This window comes from Peromyscus maniculatus, chromosome 2, assembly GCF_049852395.1.
Source record: "Peromyscus maniculatus bairdii isolate BWxNUB_F1_BW_parent chromosome 2, HU_Pman_BW_mat_3.1, whole genome shotgun sequence".
Taxonomy (NCBI): Eukaryota; Metazoa; Chordata; class Mammalia; order Rodentia; family Cricetidae; genus Peromyscus; species Peromyscus maniculatus.
In genome coordinates this window covers 169,649,545-169,664,303 of record NC_134853.1, presented here as the reverse complement: position 1 = coordinate 169,664,303, position 14,759 = coordinate 169,649,545, and the positions used below count along the sequence as shown (strand labels likewise).

Here is a 14,759-nt window from a genome sequence, read left to right as displayed (position 1 = left end):
ACAAGTGCACCCCCAGCTTCCTTGACAGCTGGAACTACCACCCACTGCTCTTTGCCATGGAGCAAAGCTCATTCTTCTGGGAGCTCAAGAAGTAAGATCTGGTCAGCAGTGAGGTCAGTTGGATGGCCAGGTGTCATATTAGAGAAACACCAGCCAAGGCCACACGACTCTCGGCCCCACTGTGGAGAGGTTGTGTGACCCTCCGTGGTCAGTATGCAGCCCTCCTGCGGTAGCTGGGAGAGGGTTGTCGAGACACAAATAAATCCACACTTAAATCTTAAAAGAAGGGGAGGGGCATCCTCCTAAGATTGGCCACTGGGCCCTATGACTGACATGGCAAGGTGCTGGCAACCACGTGTCTTCAGTCAGGACCTGGTCCCTCCATAGGTGTGGAGGAGGAGTCTGTCCCCGCCCCTCTCAGCTTCTGGTAGCATTTCTTGGCTTGCAGACTTCTCGCTGCAGTCACTTCTCATGACCATGTAGCCCTCGCCTAAGATGCCAGTCAGGTTGGAACCCATGGCTGGCTCTCCAGGAGGCAATGTGGCCCCATCTTGGTAATTGCATTTGCAAAGACCCTGCTCTCAGATGAGGTCCCATCCTGAGGTTTTGTTCATGTGAATTTTGGAGGGACACTAGTGCCGGTGCCACATTCCATGATGACCCCAAAAATCTCATAGCCAGCAGGCTGTTTCCCTCACGTCGGTCTTGCCGTCTTTGTCCTTTCTGAGGGTTTGCTGTTTCCCGGTAAGAGGGCAGGAAGGACAGAAAAGCCAGGAGAGGCACCTAGGCCATGGGAACTGCTGCTCCAGAGGTTCTCAACCTGTGGGTCGTGACCCCTTTGTGATTGACCAACCTTTTCACAGGGATCACCTAAGGCCATCAGAAAACAGATATGAAGTAGCAATGGAAATAGTCTTATGGTTAGGGGTCACCACAACGTGAGGAGCATTGGGAAGGCTGAGAACAGCTGCTCCAGAGCCTCCCTGGAGCTGGAAGGACAGTGCTAGCCACAACAGCTCTGGTTTTATCATTTCAGATGGCAGAGCACCTAATGACCTTAGCCTATGACAATGGCATTAACCTGTTCGACACCGCAGAGGTCTACGCTGCTGGCAAGTATGTACTCTTCCCATGGGAGAAGGTGGCGTGGGACACCTTCAAAGAGCCGCATCTCCAGTTCCCAGCTCTCCTTCCCAGGCACTCAGAATTGTGTCTACTACCACGCTGTCCTCTTTTTAGAGCTCTAAATGATCTTAGGAGATGTTTGGATGGGGCCAGACTCAGAACACTCAGGCGCTGGCTGCTTGCTAAACTCCCTGTGTGCCCAGGCACCAGGGTTTCCAAGGCACAGTGCTGGGCTAGAGCCAAGACTGACTGATTCCCCGGCTGTGTGGACGTGCTGGTGAGCTTCGGCCAGCACCGAGCCTGACATGTTCGTGTCTTAATGATGCGAAGGCTGTGGGGCAGACAGCCTTTCTGAGCTCGGGGAGCAGGCCAGCACCCTGAGCCTGACATGTTCGTGTCTTAATGATTCGAAGGCTGTGGGGCAGACAGCCTTTCTGAGCTCGTGGGAGCAGGAGCTGGCAACCTCGGTGCGAAGGAAGCGCTTTCCATCTTGACAATGAACTTTCCAACTCAATTATGCAAAGGCTCAGTGCTCTTCAGCCAGAGCTGTTGGCTTTAGTTTTAAAGACGGGCTGAAATCAAATCATCCAGTCTCCTGCATCACATTTCCAAAAGTCAGTTTTTGTTGGTGAAATCATTCTCTGGCTCCCTTTCTGCCTCCCTTCAGCCCACTCCTGTTTACAGCCAGTCAAGTTCCCATCAGCTGGGCTGGCTGTAGCCCTGACCTGCTGTGTGCCATGGCCATGGGGCCAGCACCTGCTTCCTGGGCCTTGGGATGGTACCTGCTGCCTAGAGGGGAACCCTTAGCGCCAGGCATCAGGGAACCCATCTGGACAACTGCCCGATCCCTCCCGAGGGCCTGGGGAGCTGACAGCTGTCCTTCCACCCCCTTTAACCTCCATCAGTAATGCTTGTATCATTCGTACACACAGTCCGCTCCCCTCCTCCAAACAGGCAGCAGCTTCCAATCACAGCAAGATGCTTTCCAGACAGACGCGCCAGGCAGAACAGCCAGAGGCTGAAGAGCCTGGTGCAGATGCCCAGCCCAAAGGCATCTCCCGGTCTCCTCCCTGGCCCAGCTCCTGCCTGGGCTTTGCTGCTCAGAAGAGCAAACACAGATTAATGTCACCTCCTTCATCTCCATTGATGCCAAACTCTGCTCGGTTCCTGCCTGCACGTCTGTTTAACTGGACACTCAGAGCTGGCATTCCAGGGCACCACACTGGACACTGGGCATCCTGGGGGCCTCTCAGGAGCCCCTTGCTAGAAGCCAAGGCCTTAGGCAGAAGCTTCCTGCTCTCAGTGGCCTTGTTTCCAGAGCCCCCTGCCCTCAGCTCTTCAGCCAGCTGCTGTCGCTCCCCAGTCCAGCCTGTAGCTAAGCCAGTCTGCTCACACAGCGGAGATACCTTAACACCAGTGGCCAATGTGACTGAGGAGCTGAGCACTGTGTCTTGAGGGCAGGCCAAGCGTCTCTGACCAAGGGGCTAGCCGTAGGTCCAGCAAGCAGTCAGCCAAAGCTCCCCCCCCCACTGACTTGGGGTGAGCGTGCACTTATCTTGCTGACAGTAATTTGTGTGCTTCTCGGAGACCTGCAGCATATCTGTGCCCACACTAGCTTGCAGCCAAGATTGCAAGCAAGAGGCTTGGGTTAGCCACTCAGGCAGCCTCACTATCAGCTTCCTCCTCTCCTGGTCTTTTGTCTGACAAATTGGGGGACCAAGGAATGAAAGGAGGCCAGAGCTGATTGAATTTTCAGTGCGTCCTGACCATAAATGAGGGGCATTCACAATATATGCTAAACAGCTTGCAAATTAGAGCCCATTATTTCTGAGTGGATGACTCAGGCGCTTTTATAATTGGAATGTAGCACTGGGTTTGGATCATTTTCCGTCTGTTGTTTTTGCTTAGAAACATTTTGCTACAAGCAGAAAGTTCTTAAAAGTTAATCCGCACTGCTGTGCCAAGGGAAGCTGGAACAGCCAGCTTGTGACCCCAGCTGGCCCCGGCTTGAAGCAGGACCCTGAGCCATGCCAAGAACAGGCAGTGGGCTGGGTAAAGAGAGAAAGGAGCTGCACGCAAATGCACTCACGCCACACACACACATGTGTGCACACACACACAAAGCAGACGGGCACACACAGGCCTTGTTGGAAGCCCCACGCTGGCCCCAGAAAGTGCATTGTCTCTGCATACCGAGTCAGTGTGTACAGAGGACACCTAGAGCACTGCTTGCCTTTTAAAGACAAGCTCACTCTACATTGTACTCATGTGCCTTGGCCGAGCCTTTTCCCCAGTGTATCTGCAGCTGGCCGAGGAATCGAGTTCTGGGGACCTTCCCTTCCCCAATAAGTGCAGAGGTGTTGCTGCAGGGACAAGGCCTTTTCATCAGAGGAATAGCAACCCCCCACCCCCACCCCTGCTGCCAGTCCTGGACAGTTGCAGACCTCACCCCTTCTGGAATGAGCTGCCGAGCCAAGGCCACATAGGCGCCTGGCATTCCAACGCCAATGGCATTTTCACAGAGGGGACCCGATGGCTCATTGTCACGGTGGGGCTGGGTTTCATTTTTTTTTTTTTTCCGTTATGCATAGATGAAATCCCCATGTCTGCTTCTCTCTCGCTCTTGCTTTGCAGGGCTGAAGTGGTATTAGGAAACATCATTAAGAAGAAGGGATGGAGGTAATTATCCGGTTCTCTGTGGTCTGTCTCCAGGGTACACAGGAAAGCTGGCGGTGGAGGGTGGCAGGCAGTGCAGGAGAGGCAAATGCATCCTGGGGTTCCTGGCTGGGGTGGGCAGGCGGTCTGCCTGGGGCAAACCCGGACTTGGATGGCACTGCAGTGGGAACCATGAACGTTTGGGAATTGGTCTTTGCTGATTACCACAGGAGTGGTCCATCAGCCGCTTGTGCAGTCTTTTTCTTTGATTTTTTTCATTACATTTATTTATTTACATGTGGTGGGTACATGCCATGCTGAGAGTCTTGGGGTCAAATGACAACCTGTGGAAGTTGGTTCTCTTCCTCTACCATGTGGGTTCAGGGAGTCAAACTCAGGGCTTCTGGCTTGACAGCACACAGCCTTATTCACCGAGCCAGCTCACCAGCCCCTTCTCTCTCTTCTCTCTCTCTTCTCTCTCTCTCTCTCTCTCTCTCTCTCTCTCTCTCTCTCTCTCTCTCTCTCTCTCTCTCTCTCTAATAGAAAAATTAATTCAGTACGCGGCAAGGGCCACCAGTAGACTAGACAACAAGAGTGTTGCTGAGGGCTAGGAATGTTGCTAGAGTGCTTGCCAGGCCTGGGTTCAATTCCCAGCAGTGCATAAATGAGGCAGAGTGGTACGTGCCTGTCAGGAAGCAGAAGGAGTAGGCACCCAAGGGCGTTCTCAGCCCTGTGAAACCCTGTTGTGCACACAAAAAGTACTCACTGTGGCCGCCCTGTGCAATCTTGCTGAAATTCAAGTTGCCCAGTTTTTTCTGCTGAAAGGGGAGACCCTCTCAGAACAGAAGTAGCTTCTACCCCCCCCAAGGGAGTGAGTCTTCACACCACAGGGGTGCCAGGCAAGCAGCTAAGGCCAGGGTCCCAGAGTTCACCATGTCCCCAAAGAGGTGCACAATTCAGTTCTTGGAGGCAGAAGTGATGCTGTTTGTGATTAGTCCTAGCCCCCTCCCCTCCACACACACCTTTGTCCCGCTCCACTCAGATTCATGGGATGGGACTTCCTGAACACAGTCTTGAGCCAAAACGAACTGCAAATGAGCATTCCCAGGTGGCCTGGGCATGACGGGCACCACGCAGAGGTCCAAGTGTGAAGAAAGCCTTTTAACTCTCAGCTGAACTCCATCCTCTCTGCCCCATCCAAGGACCCTAGCCGTAGTTCAGCCTTCAGGAGCTCACTGTCTGCATCTGTAAAGGGATCAGCGTGTGAGCAGAGGGAAGGCTGTCTAGGTCTGTAAATCACCAGTCTAGCCTGGCCAGGCCATGCTGAACCTGGGGTGTGTGTCAGGCTTCAGCCAAGCACCCAACTACATCATGTCCCTCAGGCTTAGAAGGTGATGGAGCTCAAAGGCAGCAGAATAGGAGCTTGTCTTAGTCACTGTTCTGTTGCCATGAGGAGACACCATGATCGAGACAACTTATAAGGGAGAGCGTTTAATTGGAGGCTCGCTTACAGTTTCAGAGCTTCAGTACATTAGCGTCGTGGTGGAGAGCATGGTGGCACGGCACGCAGGCAGGCATGGTCCTGAGAGCTCACTCCTTCAGAGCTCACACGTCGGATTCACAGGCTGCAGGCCTCCAGGGAGAGACCCGGCCTGGTGTGGGCTTTCGAAACCTCACAGCCCAGCCCAGTGACACTTCTCCGACAAGGCCACACCTCCTAATCCTTCCTAAAGAGTTCCACTACCTGGGAACTAAGCATTTAAACACCATTCTCATTCCAACACCACAGAACCCACAGTGCCCACCGCAGATCCCCACCTCTGTCAGCCCAAGCCTCAGGCAAAGCTGGGCCTTCCCTCCTCCTTGACCTTCCTGGTGGTCACTTAGAATCTCAGTGACCAGATCTCACACCACAGGGTTCCTGACACCCTCCCCCATCTCCTCTCACACAGCCCATCTGTTTCCCCTTGGCTCTGATCCATCCCAAATACATTCTTCCGATTCAGTAATCCAAGGTAGAGCCCCTGATGGTGTGCATGGAGAGGCTCACACTAGGTCATCATTCCTTTGGCATAAGCTGGCACTGCCTTTCAATGTGGGTAGCTAGATACCAGTGCATCTGGCAGCAGAGCAGGCATTGGGAGTCCAACTTGGGGCTCTCCTGCCTCAGTGGGCCCTCGTGGGCTGAAGAGCACACGTAGGGATGTAGAAGCCACTGTCACTGATCCCTAGAAACCTTGGCTCCTGCACTGCATCTCTGCTCTCAGACCCCGATACCAGCCTGCAATGTGGAGGTGCATGGCTGCATCTGTTAGTGGGGAGATCCAGAGCTTGGCACCCATTTCACACCAGGCTCCCAGGTGGGACAGCTGTGGGACCCCTGTGAGGGCTGAGGAGAGACCTCAAGCACCAGCCAGGTCCAGTAACTCCTCTCTTCTACTCTGCAGACGGTCCAGCCTCGTCATCACCACCAAGATCTTCTGGGGTGGAAAGTAAGTGTCACAGTTTGTAGTGCTCCCGGTGGTGGCTGGCCACCGCGGCCCCAGTTCCTGCGGAGACACCACTCGCAAGGCTGGGGCAAGGGTCACACTGTTGTCCTTGAGGAAGGAGGGTATGTTGGTCTCTGCACAGCTACCTGCAGGCTGGCACTCATTGCATCCGGGGACCTCACGCCCTCCTGGGGTATTCCCAAACTGCAAGCAGCTCTGGCTGAGTTTGTCTTTTACTCAAACCTTGTCTAACTTTTATTATTTTTACTTATATATGACATTATAAAAATTCTAGAAAACTTACTGGGCGGTGGTGGCACACGCCTTTAATCCCAGCACTCGGGAGGCAGAGGCAGGCGGATCTCTGTGAGTTCAAGGCCAGCCTGGTCTACAGAGTGAGTTCCAAGACAGGCGCAAAGCTACACAGAGAAACCCTGTCTTCAAAAAAACAAAAAAACAAAAAAAATCTAGAAAACAGAAAATTATGAACTGTCTAAACCATCTTAAAGTCCCTGGGCCACCTGTCACTCAGCCAGTTTCCAGGTGTCTGGCTCTGTATTCTCCAGGGCTGGATAAAGTTCATCTCATGGAGGTTATAAACATGATTTATAGGCTGAGGATGAGGCTCAGTCAGTAGAGTGCTTGCCAGGCATGCATGAAGCCCCATGTTCCTCCTCATACCCTGTAAACGATGGTGGTGGCTCATGCCTGTAATTACAGCATTCGGAGGTTCAGGAATCAGAAGCTGAAGGTCATCCATGGCTTTGTAACAAATTTGAAGCTAGCCTGCGACACATGAAACCCTGTCTCAAAAAAAAAAAAAAAAAAAAATTCTTAGCTAGGTTTACATGAGAAGTTGAGACAGGAGGATCATGAGTTTGAGGCCACCCTGAGCTATGTCTCAAAAAGCATAAATAAATCCAAGCTGGGCAGCAAGGTGATATTAAAACCCTTGTACGCCACTGCCACCCTGGGGTCAGCGTCTAGGTATCCACCCGAGCCATGAAAACTCAGCCTGCAGCTGTCACCCACAGATGTCACGTTCCAGCCGACTTTTTTCCTAGCATTGTGTCATAAACCTTATCCCCTACCAACTGCAACATCTCCCACCCTGTTGGCCTGTTTTTCAGAGCGGAGACAGAGAGAGGCCTTTCCCGGAAGCACATAATCGAAGGTGAGGGGGTAGGGCTCTAACCATGGTGTCCCCAGCCCATGATCTCCTGTGAAGGAAAGCTAAGAGGCACAGTAGCCCTATCCCTTCCTTCAGCGATTCAGCCCAGGCCTCACCCATGGAGCACATGGACCCTATCTTTAATCATTTCCTTCTGCTCCAAAAAGCCAAGAGGCAGGAGACTCGCTATTGGCTGAAGGCTGTGCTGAGCCTGGACAGAGATGTTCGGGTTCAGGACAGGCTGGGCCTCCCTGAGCTTGTGTTAGAAGGTCTAGAAAGCAGGCTGCGAGAGCTCCCACACTCCACCAGGGCTGTTGGGAATAATGGACATGCAGCCCAGAGTGGGGGTGGCTGGATGTGGGCCCTGCCTCTGAGAGCCCCATTTATTCTCACCTAAGTCATATTTTTCATAAGAAACATCATAACTCGGGGGGGGGGGGTTGGCACCTGGCCCCCTCCCACCTCGGGTTCAGTGTCTTCACCCTGGCTGTCGGCTCTGAGCTGTTGGGAGGTGGGTTAGTGACTGGTGTGTGTCAGATACCCCAGCCTTTTGTGCTGTCTCTCATGTGATGTCATGCCTGGCTTGTTTGTTACTACAGTACAAACCACCAGGTCCTGGGAGGGGCCCAAGGGGCGTGTATCCATTGGGTCTCGGGGCATGTGGTTCTCTTGACATCCTCCAGAATAGCCAGGGTGCCCACTCCCTTTAAGATGTACCTGATGTCTTGGCATTTCCTCAAGACCCTCACCTGCCCTAAAGCTCCATGTGACAGGGGCCTGCCCTCTTCTCTTGCCTCTGAGCCAGGCCCAAGGGGGTCTAGAGGCACAGGCAGTGCTGACCCCTCCTGTTCTTCTAGGACTGAAGGCGTCCCTGGAGAGGCTGCAGCTGGAGTATGTGGATGTGGTTTTTGCCAACCGCCCAGACCCCAACACGCCCATGGAAGGTAGGTGAACCGGTTACTCCCTATCCAGTTCATGCAGGACAAAGCCAGGCGACCAGTGGGTCGGCTCTGAGGTTCTGGTGACTGTCAAGCACTCTCACGCTGGGCACTCAGGGCAGAGGTGGCTAGGCCTCTGGGTGGGGGAGGGTAGGCTGGCCCTGCTAGGCTGAGCCCAGGCCCTGATCTCGGTCTGTAACCTGGCTGTGTTCAGGACCTCTCCAGCAGCAGAGTTCTCTCGGCAGTTGGTATTTTGCACAGTGGTGGCTGTCGGGGACTGTTATATTCTTTTCATTCTCGTTCCCCTGGGAGGGCTTAGAGGTCGTTTGCTCTGGGGGGTAAGTTATTACCTGAAGGAGGAGAGTAAGCACTCAGTGCTTTGAAGAGCCGTTTGGGTTTCTTTGGCGTTTATTTATTCCCTCGACTCCCGGTCCCTCCATCTCCCCCACCTCCTGCCTCAGCATCTTCTCATTTATGCTTCGCTGCTTCTGGGACTTGGGAGGTTAAGTCGAACCGGTTATTTTGTCTCCATTTGCTTTTATATATATACCACACTGGTGTGTGTGCCTATATATATATATATTCTTTCTTTTCAGCAGAACTCTGTTCTGTGCAATGATTTGTGCTCTTCTGTCCTGCCCTTTATCATACCACGCCTCTGTGTTCCCACAGCGATAAACTCTGGTCTCTTTAAATCTTTCTTTTATCACCAGGGGACCCATTTAGTTCCTTCAAGTCAAGGACATTCATCATTGAAGGTACACAGTACCCTCAGCCGACTATTGACTTCTCTGTCCGAGCTGCATTTTATGAGACAGTGTTTTTATTTACGTGACTCTCTGTCCCCCATGACAAACTTCTCCATAAAATGCATAAGGGGTGGGGAAGTGCCCCATGAGGACATCGTGCAAGCCAAGGGAAAGCAAAATGGTGTCGGAGCCCTCGCTGCCCATCCATGCTGACATTCCGTCCTTCCTTCCCGGTGTGCATGCCCCCCACTCCATGCTTGTGATGCCGAGATCCGCAACGGCCGGCTGGCTTTCTGCCGGGGTCTCCCTTGATCTGAGGATGCTCCAGTCCCTGCCTGGGAACTTGACCTTTGGATAGTATGATGGCAAGGGTTGGGAAAGACTAGGTTTCCACAAGGGTCCTGGGACCCCAGACTGTGCAACCCCTAAGACTTACGTCTTTCATAGTCATGCTTGGTAAGTTCTAGCCTCCAACAGAGGCGAAGAACCAGCCAACAAGCTGCCCATCGACCTCAGCGGTTCCTTGTGAGCTCTGGCTGCATGTGGTTACTCATGTCTGCTCATCTAGCAGCCAGGATCAAAATAGAGTGATTCTCTTCCTTGAAGAATACATGAGCTGGCAGGATGCTGAGGCCCAGGGCATCCTTGTGCCATGCTTGGTATCTGCCCATCCCCATCAGCAAATGGCCTTAGAAACCTACCTCAAGGATAGGCCTTGGAGACTCTCCCTGGGGACTGGGCAGCATTCCACACTGGAAGGGCTCCTGCCTGCCAGCTGGTGCCGCCACCTGACCCCTCCCGTGTATTATTTGTGATGCTGCAGAGATGCCCTGGGTTTTGGCTGCAACTGGAAGGATGTGGCCCCCCTGCTCCTGACAAGCAGCATTAATTATTGAGGTGAAAGACAGCCGTCCCTTAGTGTCACTGTTTCTGGGTCCACTGACATGCTGGTGCGGGTGCACAGAGCTCCTGAACATGTGTCCCACATCTAGCCTGCCTCTGCCCAGATCCCCCAGGTGCCTAGGTTCCCCTGCCCCTTAGAATGGCCAGTCACACCAGGCTCCTGGCCCATCAGCCTTATTCCCAGGTGCTAGACTGTCTCCATCTCCCTCACGGCATGGGCAGAGCATCACGCAGTTTCTCTGGCTGTGATCTTCATGACCATAACCAGACAGTTCTGGGGGAGGCTGGGGAGAGAGGCTGATGTGGGCCATCCTCTCGGCTTCCCTATCTCTGGCATGTGGACCTAAGCCTTGGCTGAAGAGTAGGGGAACCATGCTGCATGGTTGGGTGTTGCCAAGAGTGTTTCTAAAAATCTTAACTAGGGCAGCTTGCCCGGGAGCCTGGGCTCCATTGAGTAGGGCCCCGGGACCCTCTAGGTCTCTCGGAACCTTCCCAATCAGGTTCTGTCCTCTTCCTGATGTAAAACATGTTGTTGGTTAAAACCAGTGACCCAGGGAAGGACCCAGAAGGCCTAAACTCCCTTCTCACATGCCCCCTCACCTAGGCGGGGTGAAGGAAACTCCAAAGAGCCACAGACCCTGACCTCAGAAGAGGGGCACAGGAGGCAGAGTTGCCCTGCAGGGGCAGAAATAAGGTGTGACTTCCCTGGTGCTCTGGGTGAACTTACTGGGTCCGTCACACCAGAATCCCCAGTGGCCTTAGTGCCAGAGATGAGGATGCCCCAGATCCCACCCTGAATAGACCTTAGCCAAAGCAGTACTCAGGGACCCAGAATGAGTATGAAGTAAGACCCCCCCCCCCAAGCCAGCGCAGACAGGAGCCAGCACTGTGTCCCATGCAAGGAGGGAACTGTGGACCCAGTGGCATTCCGAGGCAGGCTGTCAGCTCTGTCATTCTCTTCGCCTTCTCTCACGGTCCCTGCCAGGGGTCTCTGATGCTCGGGGGGGGGGGGGGGGGCATTCAGGGGGAGGCAGATGTTACCCTATGTTTTTAGAAACACTTGCTCCTCTACATTCCTACCCTGCCTTTGGCTGTTGACCTTGCAAGCACTGTACCAGACCTGTGAGAAATCCACGGAGCCAGCCCTCACCCTCCAAGACTAAGTCTGTTTGAAGAGCCAACACACCTCTAAGTGGCGAAACAGCCCAGGGAGAAGGCCTACAGGCGGGGGGTTTAATTGGCTTGTATTACCCATACGTAATTAACGGGCTTTGCTATGACACTTTTCTACATGTATATAATGTATCTCGATCACATTCACTCCCATCACCTCCTTGCTCCCCTCCCACTCCTGATCATTCCTTTCTTCTTCCCATTCAGTCCATGTACACTTTCAATGGTAGATTTTTATGACCCCAAAACTCTTGGATACAATGAAACGTGTGCTGTTGGGGTGGGGAGAGTCCTGCTCTTGCCCTAGAAGAAGATGGGGTGGGAGGTGTTTCAGCCATTCATGCCTTAGGATGTTGTAAATCTCAGCTCTTATGGAAACTCACAACTCTTTGCTCCAGACCTTGGCCCCTCACAGAAGGGACAGTTAGCCCCCAGCCTCCCACCCCCACTGACCTGAGAATAGCCTGTGTGGAGGGAGACTCCAGCCTGGGCGTGGTCTGCCCAAACCTTTCCACTTCTGCTTCTGGCTCCCCAAGCACAAGAACACTGACCTCCTCCAGAGCCCCAGCCTCAAGGGCCTGCCTTGTCCCTACAGGTGCCACCTCCCTCTGTGTGAAGTCCTCGGGACGCCAATGAGAATGGCCCGGCAGAGCCGTTGGCAAACATTGCTGATGTCACTGCCTTGGCCTGTCTGTAGCCTTTATCCATCCAGCTGGTCCCCTGACGATCAGGATTCCTACTTCCTCATCCTAGAGTCTGAGGCCCACTCTTGGAGTTCACATCCCCTCGTCCCCTTAGCCAGCCATGGGGACATCGGGCTACCCACAAGCCTTTTTCCAGAGATCCCGGCAAGCCTTACTTGGTCAGAGAACTTGTCTTCAGGATTTCAATCCTGTTTTCTTTTCTCCTGGAATTTCGCCTCCCCAACACCCACACTCAGCTCTGGGAGCCAGGAAGTACACTGCTTGCAAGACGCCTCTGCAGCCTGCTCCCTCCTCCTGGCAACCCACCTGCATCCGCACACTGTCCCCAGGCTGGGCCTGCACCCCAGCTGCCCCAACCCATGGTCTCCCTTCTCTCTCACAGAGACCGTGCGGGCCATGACCCACGTCATCAACCAGGGGATGGCCATGTACTGGGGCACGTCACGCTGGAGTTCCATGGAGATCATGGTAGGGTGACACACCCATGTGTCTACAGGCATGGGTTCCTTGTGGGAGGAGATCCCGAGACTCGGGCACATGTGTTAAAAAGGAGGACAGCATAACAGGGTGTGGCTGCCAGAGGCTGTCTCAGCTTGCCTCACAGCCCCGAACATGGCCTTGACTCTTCTTGGGAACCCCAGAAATACACAGGGACATAGGCTGCTCTAGCCTCTGGTGGCTCCCACGGGAAGAGAAGACAGTTATTGGGGTGCTTTCCTGGAAAGGCAGCCCAGGCTCCAACCTGCATTGTCTGGGTATCCGTCTTGATCTAAGCAGTGTGACCTTAAGCATGGGACTTAACCCCTCTGTCCTTGACTTCCCCATTTGAGACAGAGGTTAGAATCGTCAGTTACCTACTATGGTACTGTGGAGGTAAAATGGGAGTCAGCTCCTGGGAATCCCTTAAATCATACAGAGCATCCTAGGAGCCCAGAATGAATGGCAGGTAGCACAGGTACTGAGGGCCCTAGGTCCACGCCAGCAGGCTTGTTCTATAGAACCAGAAACTGAGTCTCAGAGGGCAAGCCACAAGCCGGGCCCTATTGGAAGGGCTACAGACACCCTTGGCTCATTAGAACCTTATGACAAATGGGGAAACTAAGGCACCAGGATCCCATTTGCCTCTGGCCCCAGGCCTTACTACATTGTGATTCCTCTAAGAACCATTAAGTCTTAGGATTCCAAAGCCAACCCTCGTTTCCTAGCTCCTATGGGGCCTGCCTCAGATTCGCAGGAAAGCTGGGGGTGGAGCAAGCAACAGGGCCTGGGATGCCTCTGTGTCCTTTCCTCGTGGCCCCAAGTCTGTCCACTGATACAGCAGTCTCCTTCTGCACCTCAGGAGGCATACTCAGTGGCTCGGCAGTTCAACCTGATCCCGCCCATCTGCGAGCAGGCTGAGTACCACATGTTCCAGAGAGAGAAGGTGGAGGTCCAGCTGCCAGAGCTGTTCCACAAGATAGGTGGGTACCAGGCTACCCTGCCTCCACCCCTCCTCACCACCCTCAGGGCCCCAGCTTAACCTCCCCTGGTCTCTCTCTCTCTCTCTCTCAGGTGTGGGTGCCATGACCTGGTCCCCTTTGGCCTGTGGCATCGTCTCAGGAAAGTATGACAGTGGCATCCCACCCTACTCCAGAGCCTCCCTGAAGGTGAGCACAGCTGGGACGGGTAGGACACCTTTGACGTAAGAGCGTAGATATCAGCCGGGCGGTGGTGGCGCATGCCTTTAATCCCAGCACTCGGGAGGCAGAGCTAGGTGGGTCTCTGTGAGTTTGAGGCCAGCCTGGTCTACAGTGAGATCCAGGACAGGCACCAAAAACTACACAGAGAAACCCTGTCTCGAAAAAACAAAAACAAAAATGTAGATAAAGGCCTGATTCTGGCCTGGTTCCAAATCCGTAAGGGCCTCCCACCCATGGGACAGACCCCAGACAAGCAGGCCGATGAACCCCCCCGCACCTGAGCCCCTTGGGTGGTTCAGCACTCACAGTACGGCTGGTCCAGTGTTGCCTTCTGCTATGTTCCTTCCTGGGATTTCCCCCACTTTACCCCAAAGTTTAGGGCGCAGAGTTGGCTCCAAGTCAAACCCTGTCCCCTAGTTATACACCCAAAGGCATGATGGTGACCATATTTGGGTGACAAGAGTCCTAGAGCCCCAACTCTGGGTCTCGCTCTCCTCCAGCCTGAATCCTAGGAGGCTCCTCAGGGCCAAAGGTATCCGGTGCCTCTGGCCCGGGGTCGGGTCAGTGCACCACAAACCTTGTCCTTCAGGACACGGGAGGGTCTGTCTAAGTCTGGCCCAGAGCACGCATGCGGCCAGACGACAACAGAGCTGAAGTCTGGGGAGAAACAGCTGCCTGCGTCTGGAGGTCCAGGGACCTTCCCTTACCTGGAGCTCGTCCCTCCCCAGGGCTACCAGTGGTTGAAGGACAAGATCCTGAGTGAGGAGGGCCGGCGCCAGCAGGCCAAGCTGAAGGAACTGCAGGCGATTGCTGAGCGTCTAGGCTGCACCCTCCCCCAGCTGGCCATCGGTAATGGGCTCCGGGCACAGTGGGGGGAAACCTGTTCCTAAGTTCCCTGAGGGTCTGGGCTTCACCAGCTGGCTATGGATAATGTGTCACAATAAAGAGAGTGGCCCTGGGAAGAAAAGTGAGGGACCCTGGGCAGCACCCCCTTGATGGCCAAGGTAAGGACTCTGGGGCAGAGTTAGAATCTGGGTCTCTTTTTAAGAAATAGGCCACCAGCCTAGACCCTCAGCCAGCTAGCCAGGCATCATGGGGAAAGGACCTTCGAGCACTTGGGCCATCTCTCCAGCAGAAGCAATGTGGCCGGAGCTCCCCAGAACCTCTTCTAGA

The 14,759-nt window shown here is 54.0% G+C and overlaps 1 protein-coding gene across 13 annotated transcripts in view; it reads left to right on the top strand.

Annotated features, from left to right (window-relative positions):
- Kcnab2 (potassium voltage-gated channel subfamily A regulatory beta subunit 2) overlaps nt 1–14,759 on the top strand; it is an 87,671-nt gene that overhangs the window by 69,626 nt on the left and 3,286 nt on the right. For all 13 annotated transcript variants that reach the window (XM_076565773.1, XM_076565769.1, XM_076565774.1 and 10 more), the window contains 9 exons: nt 1,037–1,116; nt 3,760–3,804; nt 6,228–6,272; nt 7,400–7,443; nt 8,298–8,384; nt 12,290–12,375; nt 13,247–13,367; nt 13,459–13,553; nt 14,315–14,435. In XM_076565773.1, the coding sequence (XP_076421888.1) occupies nt 1,037–1,116; nt 3,760–3,804; nt 6,228–6,272; nt 7,400–7,443; nt 8,298–8,384; nt 12,290–12,375; nt 13,247–13,367; nt 13,459–13,553; nt 14,315–14,435 (724 nt within the window). The remainder of the gene's footprint in view (nt 1–1,036; nt 1,117–3,759; nt 3,805–6,227; nt 6,273–7,399; nt 7,444–8,297; nt 8,385–12,289; nt 12,376–13,246; nt 13,368–13,458; nt 13,554–14,314; nt 14,436–14,759) is intronic.